The sequence below is a fragment of the Trichinella spiralis genome, assembly GCF_000181795.1.
Source record: "Trichinella spiralis strain ISS 195 chromosome Unknown Scfld1085, whole genome shotgun sequence".
Taxonomy (NCBI): Eukaryota; Metazoa; Nematoda; class Enoplea; order Trichinellida; family Trichinellidae; genus Trichinella; species Trichinella spiralis.
In genome coordinates this window covers 11,605-26,802 of record NW_003528024.1, presented here as the reverse complement: position 1 = coordinate 26,802, position 15,198 = coordinate 11,605, and the positions used below count along the sequence as shown (strand labels likewise).

The 15,198-nt window shown below is 34.8% G+C and overlaps 4 protein-coding genes across 4 annotated transcripts; 3 read left to right on the top strand and 1 right to left on the bottom strand.

Annotated features, from left to right (window-relative positions):
• Positions 1–3,612: 3,612 nt before the first annotated feature.
• On the top strand, positions 3,613–9,074 carry Tsp_10812 (protein stoned-B). Its single transcript, XM_003370155.1, has 9 exons — positions 3,613–4,015; positions 5,132–6,651; positions 6,706–6,888; positions 7,379–7,517; positions 7,580–7,791; positions 7,856–8,004; positions 8,077–8,194; positions 8,724–8,812; positions 8,867–9,074. Exons 1-9 carry the CDS (start codon positions 3,613–3,615, stop codon positions 9,072–9,074), a joined length of 3,021 nt encoding a protein of 1,006 aa, XP_003370203.1.
• A 40-nt stretch (positions 9,075–9,114) lies between these two features.
• Tsp_10811 (synaptosomal-associated protein 25) lies at positions 9,115–10,867 on the bottom strand. The gene is made up of 7 exons (XM_003370154.1): positions 10,732–10,867; positions 10,622–10,663; positions 10,504–10,552; positions 10,096–10,213; positions 9,895–10,032; positions 9,563–9,707; positions 9,115–9,183 (listed from the first exon to the last, which is right to left on the bottom strand). The coding sequence occupies exons 1-7, from the start codon at positions 10,825–10,827 to the stop codon at positions 9,115–9,117; spliced, it is 657 nt and encodes a 218-aa protein (XP_003370202.1). The 5' UTR covers positions 10,828–10,867.
• A 1,183-nt stretch (positions 10,868–12,050) lies between these two features.
• Tsp_10810 (7 transmembrane receptor) lies at positions 12,051–12,444 on the top strand. The gene is made up of 2 exons (XM_003370153.1): positions 12,051–12,164; positions 12,400–12,444. Exons 1-2 carry the CDS (start codon positions 12,051–12,053, stop codon positions 12,442–12,444), a joined length of 159 nt encoding a protein of 52 aa, XP_003370201.1.
• Positions 12,445–13,225: 781 nt separating this feature from the next.
• Tsp_10809 (7 transmembrane receptor) lies at positions 13,226–14,982 on the top strand. The gene is made up of 2 exons (XM_003370152.1): positions 13,226–13,342; positions 14,839–14,982. Exons 1-2 carry the CDS (start codon positions 13,226–13,228, stop codon positions 14,980–14,982), a joined length of 261 nt encoding a protein of 86 aa, XP_003370200.1.
• The last annotated feature ends 216 nt before the right edge of the window (positions 14,983–15,198 follow it).

The following is a 15,198-nucleotide window of genomic DNA, read 5'->3' as shown; positions in this document are numbered from 1 at the left end:
TGATTTCCATAAATCGACAAATTTTAATATGAAATGCGCATAGCTTTGATAAAGTTGGTTTCGATTTGAAATTCTACCATCTCAATTGTCCCATTATTAAGAAGAGTGCTTTTTAATTTAATTTAATTTAATCTAATCGAAATGTTGTTGTTTTGGTTTTTCATGTCTGGTAGACCATAAATCAATCATAGCACGTAGTAGAGCTTGTCATTATTGTTGAATTTTTTCCCAAAATAAATTTGCGCGGTTTGTTGGTTTATTAAACATTATTGATCTATTTGTTGTTCGGGATGTACAATTTCACTTTCATTTATTCTAAGCTTGCTGATAAAAGCCTCATTAAAAACGGATCATTTTCCAGTGATAATAAATGTGCAGTTAGTTTGTATTTTTAAAAATAAATAGCTTCACAATATAATTATGATAATTTTGAAGTTGTATTAAGTGCAACAAATTTTCGCCTAACGAGCACGTATAGCAGCTGCTTTATTATAATTTTAGTGTGATGAATACTACTTTGATACTAATAATCGTTTAAATATTGCTAACACTAGCTGTTTATTTCTGCGTATAAATAAATATATATTCGTACCGATGCACTCGGGCTGCTAATGCAATGAATATAATGTGACTGAATGGCTATTGTTACAATGTTTACTTTGACAGATTGTCAGTAGTAATAAAGTCAAATATACATTATGAACAACAACACATCAGTGAGTTTTCAACACTGCCATCATAATGGAACAAATACAGCTTAGTAGCAGGATTCATTAGCTGAAGAAAAAAAGAAGAAATTTCTCATGAATGATGTTACAATTTTGTAAAACATTTCTGCTTTTGGTGTCTATGTTGTTGTTGCTGTTGTTGGTTATTCAAAAGCTGTCGGGTGATTTATGAAGTATCGAACAAACACAAAATTTATCAATTCTACTGAAGTGCTACAATATAGGTTAAGGATTATTTGGCTGTTGTTTGATTTTTCTCATTCATTTATTCTCATTTGACTTCTTGTCGTTTCATATTTACTGTTGAATGGATGATTTTAAGCTATATTCGGTTTTGATGATCAATCGCTCGGCCACTGTATCACATCGTCACACACGTACGCACATGCACAATTGAATGTTTGTTCAGTTGTATTGAATGAAAGCATTGTTGTAATTGCGCATTTATGTGCAAAAAATACAGTCACATTCTATTTTTCCAATACGTGCAAAAAGTGTGCAAATTTGATGAAAACATTTTTCACACGCACAGCTTAATCGACCGCAGTAGAGTACTGTAAACGTTATGCAAATTATGTTTGCCTTTGTATCACTTTGCAATGATATAATGTACAGTGTGCAATTATGATTTTTACGTTGCCATGTTGTACATGCACAGACGTGTCTTTGATGTCTGTAATTAAACTGATTTTAAATAAAACAACATAAATAAAGTGAATAAGCGTAAAGTTTAGTTCAATTATGCGGATGATGTTCGACTTTTGCTTGTTATTGGAATGGTAAAAGTTCTGTTTCGTGAAGCTCGTAAAGCAGCTCTCTTGTGTTGTATTCTGATTTTAATGTGATTTTGATGGAAAGTGTTTGAGGTTACTCCGGGGGCTTAAACTGTAATTCAAATGTAATTACGATGAATAGCCAGCGCGTTATCAAATCAACAAAATTCCACTTGCATACTGAAATTGAAATACAGCAAGATTTTCTGTAACTTGTTTATTTTTTAATGTTTCATGTTTTTTAATTTGTTGCATTAATCTTTATTCAAAACAGATAAACTGGTTGATTTATGATCATTGATATGATAGCATTTTAATTATACAATTGATATTTAATAGCAGTTAATAGTCAAAGTAATGTTCTGTTAAACAGTTTATGATTGATTTTTTATTGGATATTATTGATGGGCTTTTGTGAAGCTTTTGATTGTTCTTAATTGTCTCAAGTTTTCCAATAAGAATAAGAAGAAGATTCAATTATTTAACATTATACCTGCACAATTATTTAACTAAAGGACTCGGTGCAATAAGTAACCATTGTATATTTATCTATATACAGTTTTATATCACATATCTAAAAGTTAATGGTATGTTGATGCATTTTTTAATTTAAATATTATTATTATTATTATATACATGAATGTGGGTATGTTAGTTGAAGTTGACAATAAAATCTCGTCATGTTGTTTGAAAGTAAAAAAGTTTAATGCATTTATTTAAAATGGATCGTTTTTCACTGTTGTCATTGCTTGCCTTCATTTAACTTGTATATAAACACTTGTATTGCATTACAATTAAAAAAGAATAATTTTTAATTTTTATTGCGAACAAAAACGTGTTGTAAAAATTCATTGCAAAGCAGTGAAGGTGGATTTGGATTTAGTTGGGCGTTTTATTTAAATTGTCGATTATTGAACGCTGAGAGCAATGATTTGAAAGACGGAGATGATCGATAATGTTTAGCAGAACGACCGAACGTTCGGCTTTAAGCTGTGATTTAGTTGGCGTTCGTTAGATTGATCGAAAACGATTTTGATCGTCTATCAGAATTTGCATCTATTTTGTCTTCTAGCAGAAGCAAGTATCGATGCTTGTATGCTTCAATTCAGACTGCTAAAGTGTGCAGCTTATTAAGCTGTTGTATAGCAGCAGTGTGCGATTGGGTCGATTGAAAATTAACGATTCACATGAACTATGCAATCGATTTGCACTCGTTTTGCCAAGCCAGCTAACTACTACTCTTTTCACTGCTGTAGACTTGCCTACTACATTTGGTTGCCAAAGCTGACACGCATCAAAGTGGTGGTTTTGTGCGAAAGCGTCTACATATATATATATATATGTAGACGTAATAATACATATCCTTATCACTGCGCAATAACTTCATCTTCCTCAGCAAACTTTTGAATTGGATTTTTTTAATTATTATCTTTTTTTTGCTCTTCTAGAATTTCTGTATTTTTAAATATTATAATTCTGTTCACAATTTCTGCAACTTTTCGTTCGGTAAGTTGAACGGGGTATTTTTTTTCTATCATTACTTTGTGCGTATTCACTTCAGCGTTCTTTTTTTTGTTGCTTCGGTGCTTGTAAAGTATTCGTAATTTAGATTCTATTTGTAATGCTGTTTGAAATTGCCCGCTGTGAAAAATTAATAGATCATTTTTATTAGACAGATTTATTTTTATTTTCCAGTATTATTTTATTATCACCATTCCGCATTCCTCAACAGAGTGATAGAAATGGAGTATGTATTTGCAATTTTTTTCTTTGTTTCAATGTGATTTTGCTTGAAGAATTGAAATCCAAATGCTCTTTGATTCGATTGTTGATAATGATGTTGAATAATTGACAACTATTGTTTGATGCTTAGTCGACTGTTGCTAGTTTCTTTTTTTTTGTTTCACATAAATGGTGAATAAATTTCACTGTTGTTTTGTTCGGAGAAAATATCGTAATGTCGACATTGTGATTGTGTCGTTTTTGAGTGGAAATTTTTCTTAAGTTATACTGAATGCACATATTGTGCCTCATCATCATTATTATTATTGTTAGTAACAAATTATTTATTTTATTGTTTAACGTTGCTATAATTTTAGATTTAAAGTGCAATGGAAAGCGGTAAGAATTGTGGTGGAATCGGTAATGTTGAAACGACTACGTCTGAAACTGAAACTGGAGATGCTGAACAGTTGATGTCTCCGGAATGGATGAAATTTCATCAACTTTCTCGTCAAGTTCAAGCGACTGTTTCAGAATCGCAGAAAAAGTTGGAAGAGTTGGAAAAAAGTTCAGCTTTGAAATTGATTCCTGACAAACCGTATGAGCTTGAGATGCGTGTGCCGGTTGACGATTGTGAAAATGAAATCCAACCGACTTCCATTGACAATGCCAAAGCTGATGTGGACAAACTTTGGAAGCCAATTGACCAGCGACTTAAAGAGGAAATTAAAAAGCAGCGAGATCTTATGAAACCGACGCGTCCGCCGCCTCCGAGGGCTGTTGAAAGTCCAGGTATGTTCAGCTAGCTGTTTTTGATCTGTAATTCGATTTTCAATTTCTGCAAACTTCTCTTCATATTTCATCTAATGGTTATCCTAATTTTTTTTGATGCATAATTTCAAAATTCATTTGTTTCAATTTTGCTAATTGTTGTCTTTTACTCTGTTTACTTCATAATTTTAATAAAATAATGGACAATTGATTGAAAAATATAATAAATAGTTATTAATAGTAGTAATAATTAGTAATTTTTATTTGGAATTTTTTTTGAAATTACGGCATTTGCAAACACATACTACTTCACTTTATGAGCATGTTTATTTTTATTGAATTGTCCACACGAGGAGGGGGGGCGGGATATTGGTTTGAGTTTTATGTTGTCAGCACGCTACTAATGGTATTGCTGCCTTTGAGGCATGGTAAATTAAATGAGAATGAGCAGGTGATATTTTTAGTTCTATTCAGATGCGGTACCACTTTATAATTATGATCGAATTAAATGAAATATATTTACTTGATAATAATAACAATTGCCTTTGTTCGCTTACAATACAATGTGTACAGTTGGAAAATAAGGTAATTTCTCTCTTTATAATGTAAAATGTCGATTATTTTTTTATTGTGAAGGATGAAAACTTTTAAGCTTTCTTTCACTTTGCATCGGTAATTAACCAATTTAGCCAAGAGAATTGAAGAACTGTCTTCTGAAATTGAGGGAAAATTATTCCACTGAATTAATTTTTTACAAATAATTTTGAATTGGAAATTGAATGCATGAAAATTTGAATGTTACTTAATTCCATTGTCATTCGTCACTTGCATCTTGATTTTGTATCATTCAACCTTGCCATAAAGCAGTTGCGAACATCGAACATTTGGAAATGATTGATTAGAGCTGCATTTTACTGAGTATTTTTTCCTCGTGCTTATTTTTTGTTTTCATTTTTTCAACAAATAGAATAAGATCCTAACATTCTATTTATCATGTAGCCGTACTGTTAGCTTTATGAATTGTTACTGCATTTTAGTTATAATCCGTTCAATAAATTGAAACAGTTGCATGAAACAGTTAAGAAGAAGCAAATGAAATAACTGTTGAACAATGTTTGATGCTTATTGAAATTTTAGTTGGTTCGTTTGATGCGAGCAGATCAAGTATGGTCGAAAATCAAGCCCTTCCTTCGTGGGATGATGACGGTGCTGCTGAATTCTATCGCAATATTCCGGCATACGCAGAGTTGCCACCGTCATCGTTTGTTAAGACCAGTGATCAATTACCACCTGAAAATACTGAAACTGTATCATCAGAACTGAAACCGGATGTTGATTTCACCAACAACAATGATATGACAAACGAAAACGTGCAAACCGCACAGCCAGCTTTTTCACCAGCTGCTCCGGGTCTGTACAAGTGGACGTCTTTTAATACTTTTGGACAACTTCCGCTTTCTGAATCTGGCTTCTTCAGTCAAGTTGCTTCATCACAGAACAAGCAATTAACGACTGATCCATTTTCTGCGCAACCCGTTGATGATGGTTTTGCAGCGTCGTTCGCTTCGGACCCATTCGAGGTTCAAGATGCTGAAGCGTTGATCGAGGCTGCCAAAAGGGATGCAGATGCGCACTGTCGTCGTGCCCTGCAAGCGGACAAAAAAGCTGAGCCGTGCACTTCCAACCAGCAGCAGCAGCAATATGGTGAAGTGGCCGAGCTTGATGAAAGTGGCTCGTCGTCACCACTTTTTGACGAAGACGATTCGGAACCAATTTTGCCATTTCAAGAGAAGCGCTGTCAAGATGGATGGCAGTTGATGATTCGTTTCCCTATAAAGAAGAAACTTGTCGGCGAGCGTTGTTGGAAATCCGTGTTCGTTCGTTTGGTGGAAAACAAGCGGATTCAGGTGTTTCATGGTCGTGACGATGCGGCTCCGTTTCAAGAGTTCGTTTTGCAGCCGACCTATTGTCTTACGGAAATTTTGTTGCAGCAGTTCGACGCTTTTGGCAAAATTCATGCTACCAAGCTTCAGCACGTCATTTACAAAGAGCGGGTCGGTTTGAGACCGGGTCAGATTCCACGTTTAGTGGAAGGTCAGTTCAGCAAGCTGGGCATGCCACTGGAGCATTCTGCTCAGAGTGTACATTTGATGAAATTTGCCAGCTTGGACATCACCGATTTGAGATCGTTCGTCAACCAAGTTGAGGACTGTTTGTTTTCTCTGCCTGAAAAGCGTGTACAAGCAGTCCATTACAAACAAGACGAAGTGCAAGTACACTGCTATGATGAATACAAGGCCCATGTTGATCGCACGGGACTGGTCAGCGGTCAAAAAGCACGCGTTCGGATTTTTTGTCTTGCCTTTGTCAGCGGTATGCCTTGGGTGGAGATTGGCTTGAATGATCGACGTCGCGAAGGGCTCGAGGTGGTTCGTCGGAAGGACATCATGCCGATGCACACCGATCGTTGGATTCGTTTAGAACAGTGCGAACTGCACGAATGTGTTGACAAGGATACCTACGAACGAGAACATGTGATACGCTTGCAACCATTGGACGCTTGCTTTTTCGAAGTTTTTCGTTTTCGCGTTCGACCACCGAGGTACCGCGAATTGCCGTTGCGTATTGGAGCTACGATGAAAATTGTTGGATCTAAGGTTGGTTGTTTCGATTTGGTTTCCTTGGATTGTGAAAAATTAATTAATTTTCAGATCGAAATTCGTATCGAATGCTTAGTCACAGGTTTCAGAAGTCGCAAAGCACGACAAGTACCATGTGAAGATATTCAGATTCGTTTTCCAATACCGGAAGCTTGGATATATTTGTTTCGTGAGGAACGCTACTGGGGCTATGGGTCTGTGCATGCGAAACTTCGTCGACCTGGCAAAGTGAAGGTGATGTGCAATTCAGAATGACGGCAATTTTTTGAAATAATAATTAATTTATGCACATAGTTCTTTTTATTTTTCTTTTTCTTTTCCACTGCTAAGTCATTGAGTGAGTGCTCTTTATTCTGAGCTTCCATTTGTTCCTCTTCCGATCTAATCTTAACGTGAAGTATAATATAAGCAGTCGGTCTTAGATGTGCCGTGACGCTATTTTTTATCATACGTCCAATGCTCTCTAGTAGTGTTCTTCAAGAATCGTTTGACTTCAATTTACTAAAATAGGACTGAGGAATATTATAGTTATGGAGAAAGTTTTTTTTCGTAATTAAAGCTCTATAAGTGGATAAAAATTTCATTCATCAGAGTTGAAATTTAAGTTTGTGAAGCATTTCAGTCAATTCTTTTCAGAATGAATGGAATGGTTTTGAGTAAGTGAGATGAAAATTAATTATTGTTGAATGAAAACTTTCTCGTTTATACAGTAATAATTTTTCAGAATATCAAAGATCGACTAATTGGAATAGTGCAACAGCTGGAGTCGAGTATCATGGAAGTCGCTATCGGTGATGCAAAATACGAACACGTGTACAGATCACTGGTTTGGCGCATCCCCAGGCTTCCCGAAAAACATCACGGTAAGTCAGTGAACATTTGCATGTTTGACTGTATACAACCAAAATACGCGGTGGCTTTTCAGGAGCCTACAAAACGCACCTTCTTCGCTGCTGTTTTCAGTTGACTTCATTTGATATGATTCCTGAAGCATTTTTACCGACGTGTGATGTGGAATTCACTATGCCAATTGCGACCGTTAGCAATACCGTCGTTCGCTCTGTAGCGGTGGATCAGCACGACGATCCAGAACACATTGAAAAATGGGTTCGTTACCTTTCCAAGTACACGTACACGGTATGGGCATAGGGCACAATACGAGTGTATGGCAAAGTGGTCAACTTAGTTTATGCTTTTTTAGGTGGACATTGATTACGTAGAAACTACGGAATTGGACATGGATGCAGTCGTCGACCCAACGGTTGTTGAACCGGAAAAGAGTTTGCAAAATGCACCAACTACTCATAAGCCCGATATTGATGCAGATGTAGCGAAAGAAGTGCACGAAGGGTATATTTATTCTGTGGTTGTTAATAAAATTACTTTTGAACGATCAACGAAATGTCGCTTGTTAATTTTCAGTTATCGCATAAATTTTACGCCAGAGGAAATGGGCCTGAGTAAACAGAGCTCTGGAGCTGTTGCTGACGATGAATCATCCAGCGATGATGAACCGAAAAGTCGACAAGATCATTTTCCTGTAGTTCAAATTAACATGACTGGATATGGCTATTGATAATAACAATTATACTGCATATGGTGTTCTTTGTAAAATGTTTTTACTGTTAGCGGAAGAAATAAACACTAGATACATAACGCGTCTATTTGGTTTGTTTCACAAAGCATTTTGTAGTTTGATGCATTTGTTATTTTTATTTTCTTTGTTCTGCACGTTGTTTGCTGTGTCAGCATGAACAATTGTTTTCTGAATTGTTGTTGTAGTGGCTTTAATGTCGATTAAGCGTGTTATGATGCTCTCTGGCGAATGACGATTATTAATGGGCTAATGCGATTGCAAGTTTTGTGCAAGGTAAGTGTTGTTTATTAATTATTATTATCGTTTATTCGGTGTTTATTATTTCATTGTTGTCATTTTTACTGGTGTTTTTGTATTAGGATGTTTTTGCTTTGCCAATTTCTTGATTTATTCAATAATAACATCAGCATATATAGAAAACCCAGTGCTGGTAATCAATAAGCTCATAAAAATTACTGACAGATTCATCCAGGTGAGGGTCTTTGCTTCAAATATTGCTTATTTTTCAACACTTGCAAGCAAATCAATAATCAATGAACGTCAGAGACAGAAAAAGAAAGGGTTGTTGTTAACGTTTTTTATGAGCTAATATTGATTGATGTTGAACAATTGAAGGACAGAAAAAGCTCTGAGAAAAATGAACCTTCAGTACAGTAATAATGTTAAGGAAAGGAGGATTGTTTATTTTATTTTGTTGTTTCTTGCACAACAGAACTTTGGGGACCAAAAGGAGCATCGATTTTATTCATTTTCACAGTTTTTTCCGAAGAGATCAGGAAGAAAACAAAAATCTAACGTTGAACTGGGCAAGCGGAATTGTTAGCATTGGGGGAAAACACGTAAATGACGATCAGTGTTTTTTTTCAAACTTTTGAAATGATTTTCGTTGCTCTTTGATTGGCAGCGCTGATGCGATCTTGATTCGATAGCGCCTACAAGCATCAATAATGAATAATAGTAATAATAACAATATTGCTGCTATTCATTTTGTTTGTTTGTTTGTTTGTTTGTTTGTGTAAATAAGTGAATCAACCATTACAACAGATTTGTAAAGAATCGCTTTCATAAAAAGAAAATAATGACTTGTCTTTGCAACATGAGCGTTTTTATTTTTATAGCTGCTTTTTTAAACACACATTCTGTTTATCTATATATTCTTGAATGAAATGAAGAAATGAAAATCTGAAAAGAATAATTTTCTATTTTGCAATTACATATATATATATATATATATATATATATATATGCTTTTGCTTTTATCGCCAGAGGTTTATATTTAACCTAGAAACGTCAGTTGTCATTGTTACTTACCTTTTGTTCTATGCGATCTAGCTGTCTGTTCTGGTTTCCAATTTCAGTACCCATGTCGATGGCCATGTTTCTCAAATTTCCCACCATGTTTGACACTTGTTGGATGTTTTCATCCATTTCATCCTCTCGCGCGTCATTCGTAATCCTAAATATGCTAATTGTCAAATTCGATCGACGTGTGTGAGAAATTCTGACACTGGCAACGATTATGCGACAACTTTCTGCATTTGCTTTCTATTTTATGCGTCATGCATGAAAACTTTATGATCTCATTAATGTCAAGTAGATTTACAGCAGACGAGCTGTTTTGTTTCGAACTGAAATGAACAAACCTGGTTATGTAGCCTCCGCTGACGCCAACAGCTCCTGAATCACCGACAGTTATCCTCGGCTGATCGCTAATTACACCTCCGTCATCGTCCTTTTTCCAAGTGTTTGCGTATTCGGGATTTTTCTCAAAATCATCCACCCTTAAAAAGCTGAAACGCGTACGGGAGGAAACTGGACCTTTTTGCTCATGGACGTGTGCTTACCTGAAGCAGGGCAGTATGCACAAACCACAACACTTTTCCATCCCCTTTAGGTGTTCTTCTGCTTCTTTCATATCTGCATTGATTGTATCTAGTCCTTGTTCAGTTCTTTCGAGTTGCTCTGAAAATAAGGCGGTCAACTTGGCTTCACTGTTGAACATTTACAATAGATTTTATCTTCACATGCTTCTTCAACTACTGCTTGTTGTTAAATTAAAATTATTTTTATTTGTTTTGTTTCAAAATCTTCTATTTCACAATAATACATTATTAGACCAGTTGGTATTTATATGCGATGTTTCATGTTATTATTAGAAATTAATTTGAAAAGGAAAGAACAATTTTCCATTAAGCGAGAAAGAAACACATTGTGTATTGTTTATTTATTATTATAAGCGAAAGATAGCTTACCTCCTTGATCATCCAGCATGACCAACGTTTTGATGCCTGCTTCTTTGCTCTGAAATTCGATTTCGACGTGTTATTTCTCATATTACCATTATAAATTACACCAATTCGAAATGTCTACCTCTTCGCACATTGCCAGCATTCTTCTCGTACTTTCCAGAGACTAAAACAACTGTGAGTGAATATATTTTACATAATCACTTGTCCAAAGTCACTTGCCAAAATACCTACCTCATCCACCACTTGGGCAGTTTTGAATTGGATGGTTGCTAAGTCATCCTCTTCTTCAGCAGGGACGTTATTTGTTTTATTACTTTTTCCGGTCATGATTTGGTTCTTTATATTCGCCGAGGAATATTCGCAGCCTGTATAAACGATAAAATTTTTTTAAAATATCGACCTGTGGTAAGTAGGCTTCGCGGAATGTTGTTGTTCAAAGAGCGAGCTTGTTATTCTGAAACTCAATTATTATGCGGCAGGGTTTTTTTCGTGATTCACTGTTGGCTTCGGGTATTTTATACTTTTTACCGGATGAGAGTTTCATCAAAACACAGCTAATCTTTTTCACAGCAAGCAGTCTGTTCTAATCAAGCTGCCTGCGCATCATCTCGCAACGAAATCTGCAGCAGCTTTATACGATTCACGGTTGAAAAAATCCTTTGCCCAACAAACATGCAATGTGTCACAGTGACGTCATCGAGCTGTTCATTTCTTTGATGATGCTTTTTTGGTCGGGAAAATGCATTATTTATCAACGTATTTGAAAAACTCTCTCATAAAGCTGTTTCAACAATGATTCACTGAGAATAAATTTGCTTACATTTGTTTCTTAGCCATTTTTCAGACGGTAGACGTGACGCTTTTTACGACAGTAGCTTTTTTTGTAGATGAATGGAAAATTGACAGCGAAACAACTGTTGTATAAAAGCATAATTTTTCAGCACACATCTGTTTCAGTTTGCGGAAAAAGGAAACCAGGCATTGTTATTTCATTATTTCATCCATTTCAATAGGGCACTTTTTCACTTTGAAAAGCAAACAAGAGATTAGTAGTTTTAACCTTTCAGTTCAACTATTATTATTATTATTATTATTATAGATGACGAAACTGTTTGAATAGGGAAAATCGACAATAGATTCTTTCGTTGATGATGATGATGCTATTTCATTTGCAAGATAAAACGGTAGTACAAGTATTCATATGAATGATGTCTTTGCTGGTCTGACCGGGCGGTCGGTCGGTCGGTCATATTTCTTTTTACCAACAAAAGCTAGCAGTACCAAGTGCGGAAGGTGTTGTAGATTTGAAAGGAAAGAATTATTAGATTTTAAAACGTTCTTTAAAAACATTTTTCACTTTGCAAATATTTGGCGACAGTCGTTTCTATGCCGTGAGTTTTTTACATTGAAGCTGTTGAAGTTAGCTGAGAAAATAAAGCTACGCAATAGCAATTTGACAATCGATTATGGGATGGTTGAAAATTTTCAGCCTGCTTCTCCTTTTTGCTTATAAACAAAATCGAAACTTTCAGACTGAGAATAGCCAGCCAATGGCTAATTTGTTCATTGAAACGGCATCACATCTGCAGACTGACATGCACTTACCACTCGACGAACGTCGACATATCGACATTTTCCGTGGAAGTGCAATAATTTTCCTCCATGTAAAGCTCTACTGAGCAAAATAACAATTTCACGTGAACTGACAATCTCTCATGACTTTTAGAAAAAAAATCCATCATCTTGATATTATAAACTACAAGAAAATGTTTCCCGTCTCTTTTCCCATTAATCATTCATGCTAGATTCATTTCACTTTGCTAAAGTATATATTTTCCAAAGTAATGATGTTGAAATAATGACTAAGCACTGCCTTAAATTTTAATTAAAGTTTTCCAGAAAAATTCCAACTTGCAACAACTAGAAATTATGCATCGTTACTAGAAGCTGTTTGAAACGCCCACCCACTGAACTTCCGTATGTCGATTTTTTTCCAAAGATGACAGACATTTTATTTTTGCTTTTAAAATTGCTGTAAATGGTAAAACAGATGATGTGTTGTTCTTTTTTGCTAAAGTTAGTTGGGGGGGGGGGGAAGCGGGAGAGGGAAGAGCTTGTGTTAACGAAATAAATAAAATGATCTTTAAAAAGGAAATTGAAAGCCGTCAGATGTGTTTGTCAGCTCATCTTTTGCAAATAGTATCTAAAGCATTGATTAATTTTTTTTAATTCGAAATCATTAGATAGCTATGATGAAGTCATACAAGTGAAATAATTTCAAAAACACTTGCCGTTGTTTTGACACTGTGTTTTCATTTTTCTGCCTTGTGTGATAATATTCATATTGTGATAAAAGTGGAAATATATTTTGAGCCAAGAAAAGATTTATGCAAATGTGAAAGGTGTTATTTTTTCTTTAATGAACAATAAATTATTTGCTATTTTCATCAACAACAGAAAGACGGAGAGAAGGAACTTTACCTACAGAATTGTGGAATTGTAGCTGCTGTTCATATTACCACCCATTGAGAAGGCAATTTTTTGAAAAAATATTGATTGCTTTTAAGTGAAATCTATTTCTATTTGCAGTTGTCGTCAGTCGATTGTTACTGAAATACAGTATTTTGCGTCATTAAGGTGCGAGTGAACTGAAAATTGGGAATTGTAATTTCAAGAAGCTTTTCAGTTTGAACAGTTTCAATTGCACAATGAATGCTTGCAGAAGATGCAGAAATGCCTATTTGCATCACCTTGCGTCATTGCATCATCATTCACAATTTTATGTGAAACGAAATTGAATGTCTTGAGATTTTGTGCAAGGCAATTTCTAATCAACGATCAGGTGATCTTGCAGTATATTCTTCCAATAAGTGAATTTCATTTGAAACAGTATATCTGCCTGTATGTATGATCATGGAATTTTTCCATTCCAACAAACTGCTCCTGTGTCAACGAAAACGAACCTGTCTTGAAACGAGCATTTCAAATGGGAACTATTTTAGTGAGCTTTTCCAGTCAGAAAACAATTGCACGCGCAATGTGACTGCATTCAAGCAAGCTTAATTTGAAATTTGTTTACTCAGTAGTTAGCAAGCACAACACTGAATTTATTTACGACAACCACAAGCGTGGCACTGTTCAACAGAGTGATCAATTATTCTTCTTACAATATTATCGCCTTGCATTCAGTGTATAATTTATTGCATTTTTCAATTGCAAATGAGTTAGTTGTTCTTTCAATTTTCTACTTTCCTTTCAACTTTATGATACGGATCAAATCTGATAAGGCAGAAAAAAAAAGAACACAAAATTCGTTTCTTTCCAACAGCTAACATAATACATATGGAAATCTGAACAAAAACAAAAATACATTTTTTATACGTTCTCCCATAAAAGTTCTGCTTTTCATTTTTAGAAAAAAAAACTTGGCATTTCTATTTCGTCTAATTTGTCGTTAGTTGTTAAAATAATAATGGTAAATGAAAAATGAACGAGATCCGAGAGTTTATTCGTGAGATTTATTTGATGAATTTCTGATCACCGAACGGGATGATAGCATGCTTTTAGTTGAACTAAATTAAATTGAAACAAAAGAACTTTAAAACTACACGTGGAGGATGTATTTTTGTTTCAAATATTCCACTTTAATTTATGTCATTTTAAATCTGCATACTGAAATGTTGTTTTTAATTTTTTCTGTTCTGCATTTTCAATCGCTTATCCGCCATCGATCGTATCACTGGAACGATCCATATGAGTAAAATTTGCTTTGATGAATTTCTTCAGTTCAGCATTGAATAATTGGCAAATTTAGTCGATAATTTTTGAAATTATATTTCTATGATTTATCATTTTTAGTGTGAATAGCAATCGATTTTTAAGAGCACTCGGACTCGTTAAACGATTTTAAGTGAAAATGTTTTACGTCCCATATTGAAAACACTATTTATATAAAACTAATTCTAAACGTTAAGAGTCGGAATTGCGCTTGTATGAAAATAATAAATCAAAATTGAGCAATATTCTCTTCTTTTTACGGTTGCACTATGCGAATCGCCAGTTCGTACAGTGCCCACCATCTGAGCACATTTTAGAAATTTATTGAATTATTTTAAAGTGTGGAAAGATGCTTTCGGTATACTTGCTTGATACAAACGCGCGGTTCCGGATTTTTACACTGGATGGAAAAAAGCTTCTGCACTATTTAAGTTCCTTATTTTAGCAAGCGGATTTAGCATAGCTGAATTGAATGGCCTGCAAATTTGCCTATAAATTTTGAAATATTCTGTTGTTTACACAGCCCGTGTCGCTGATAACGAAGAATTATTCTGTTTATAGCTAGTTGTTCAGTCACTTATATTTGGCTGTGTAGCTGATAAGTTATTGATTCGAACAGCTTGTTTTGTTTTGATCTACACTGCAGAGACATATTTCACCATTAAAAGAGATGCAGCTCATTGTCAACAGCATGCATTTTCTTAATGTAATGTTGAATAATTGAATGTAGTTTAAAAGTGAACAATAAATTCCACAAGAAAATAATATCATTGTGCAAGTTACGCTGATAGAAGTGTACTATTTATTATCCTGACTGGTATATCTCCTCTCTTCTGTCTTTTCCACGCGGCAGTTGGTCATTTTGTTCTTCTTTCAAACTTTAACTTCCTCATACATTCAGTCACTTACTCTGTTTTTTAT

What these genes read in the sequence shown, in the direction of transcription:
- Tsp_10812 (XM_003370155.1), top strand. Translation starts at nt 3,613, where the DNA reads ATGGAAAGCGGTAAGAATTGTGGTGGAATCGGTAATGTTGAAACGACT. An exon ending in GAGGGCTGTTGAAAGTCCAG is followed by an intron (nt 4,016 to 5,131) that starts GTATGTTCAGCT and finishes TTGAAATTTTAG; the next exon opens with TTGGTTCGTTTGATGCGAGC. An exon ending in GTCGACAAGATCATTTTCCT is followed by an intron (nt 8,195 to 8,723) that starts GTAGTTCAAATT and finishes AGATTCATCCAG; the next exon opens with GTGAGGGTCTTTGCTTCAAA.
- Tsp_10811 (XM_003370154.1), bottom strand. Translation starts at nt 10,827, where the DNA reads ATGACCGGAAAAAGTAATAAAACAAATAACGTCCCTGCTGAAGAAGAG. An exon ending in TGCTGGCAATGTGCGAAGAG is followed by an intron (nt 10,553 to 10,621) that starts GTAGACATTTCG and finishes ATCGAATTTCAG; the next exon opens with AGCAAAGAAGCAGGCATCAA. An exon ending in TAGATCGCATAGAACAAAAG is followed by an intron (nt 9,184 to 9,562) that starts GTAAGTAACAAT and finishes TGATGCTTGTAG; the next exon opens with GCGCTATCGAATCAAGATCG.
- Tsp_10810 (XM_003370153.1), top strand. Translation starts at nt 12,051, where the DNA reads ATGGCTAATTTGTTCATTGAAACGGCATCACATCTGCAGACTGACATG. An exon ending in GTGCAATAATTTTCCTCCAT is followed by an intron (nt 12,165 to 12,399) that starts GTAAAGCTCTAC and finishes AAAGTTTTCCAG; the next exon opens with AAAAATTCCAACTTGCAACA.
- Tsp_10809 (XM_003370152.1), top strand. Translation starts at nt 13,226, where the DNA reads ATGCAGAAATGCCTATTTGCATCACCTTGCGTCATTGCATCATCATTC. An exon ending in AATTTCTAATCAACGATCAG is followed by an intron (nt 13,343 to 14,838) that starts GTGATCTTGCAG and finishes TTCTGTTTATAG; the next exon opens with CTAGTTGTTCAGTCACTTAT.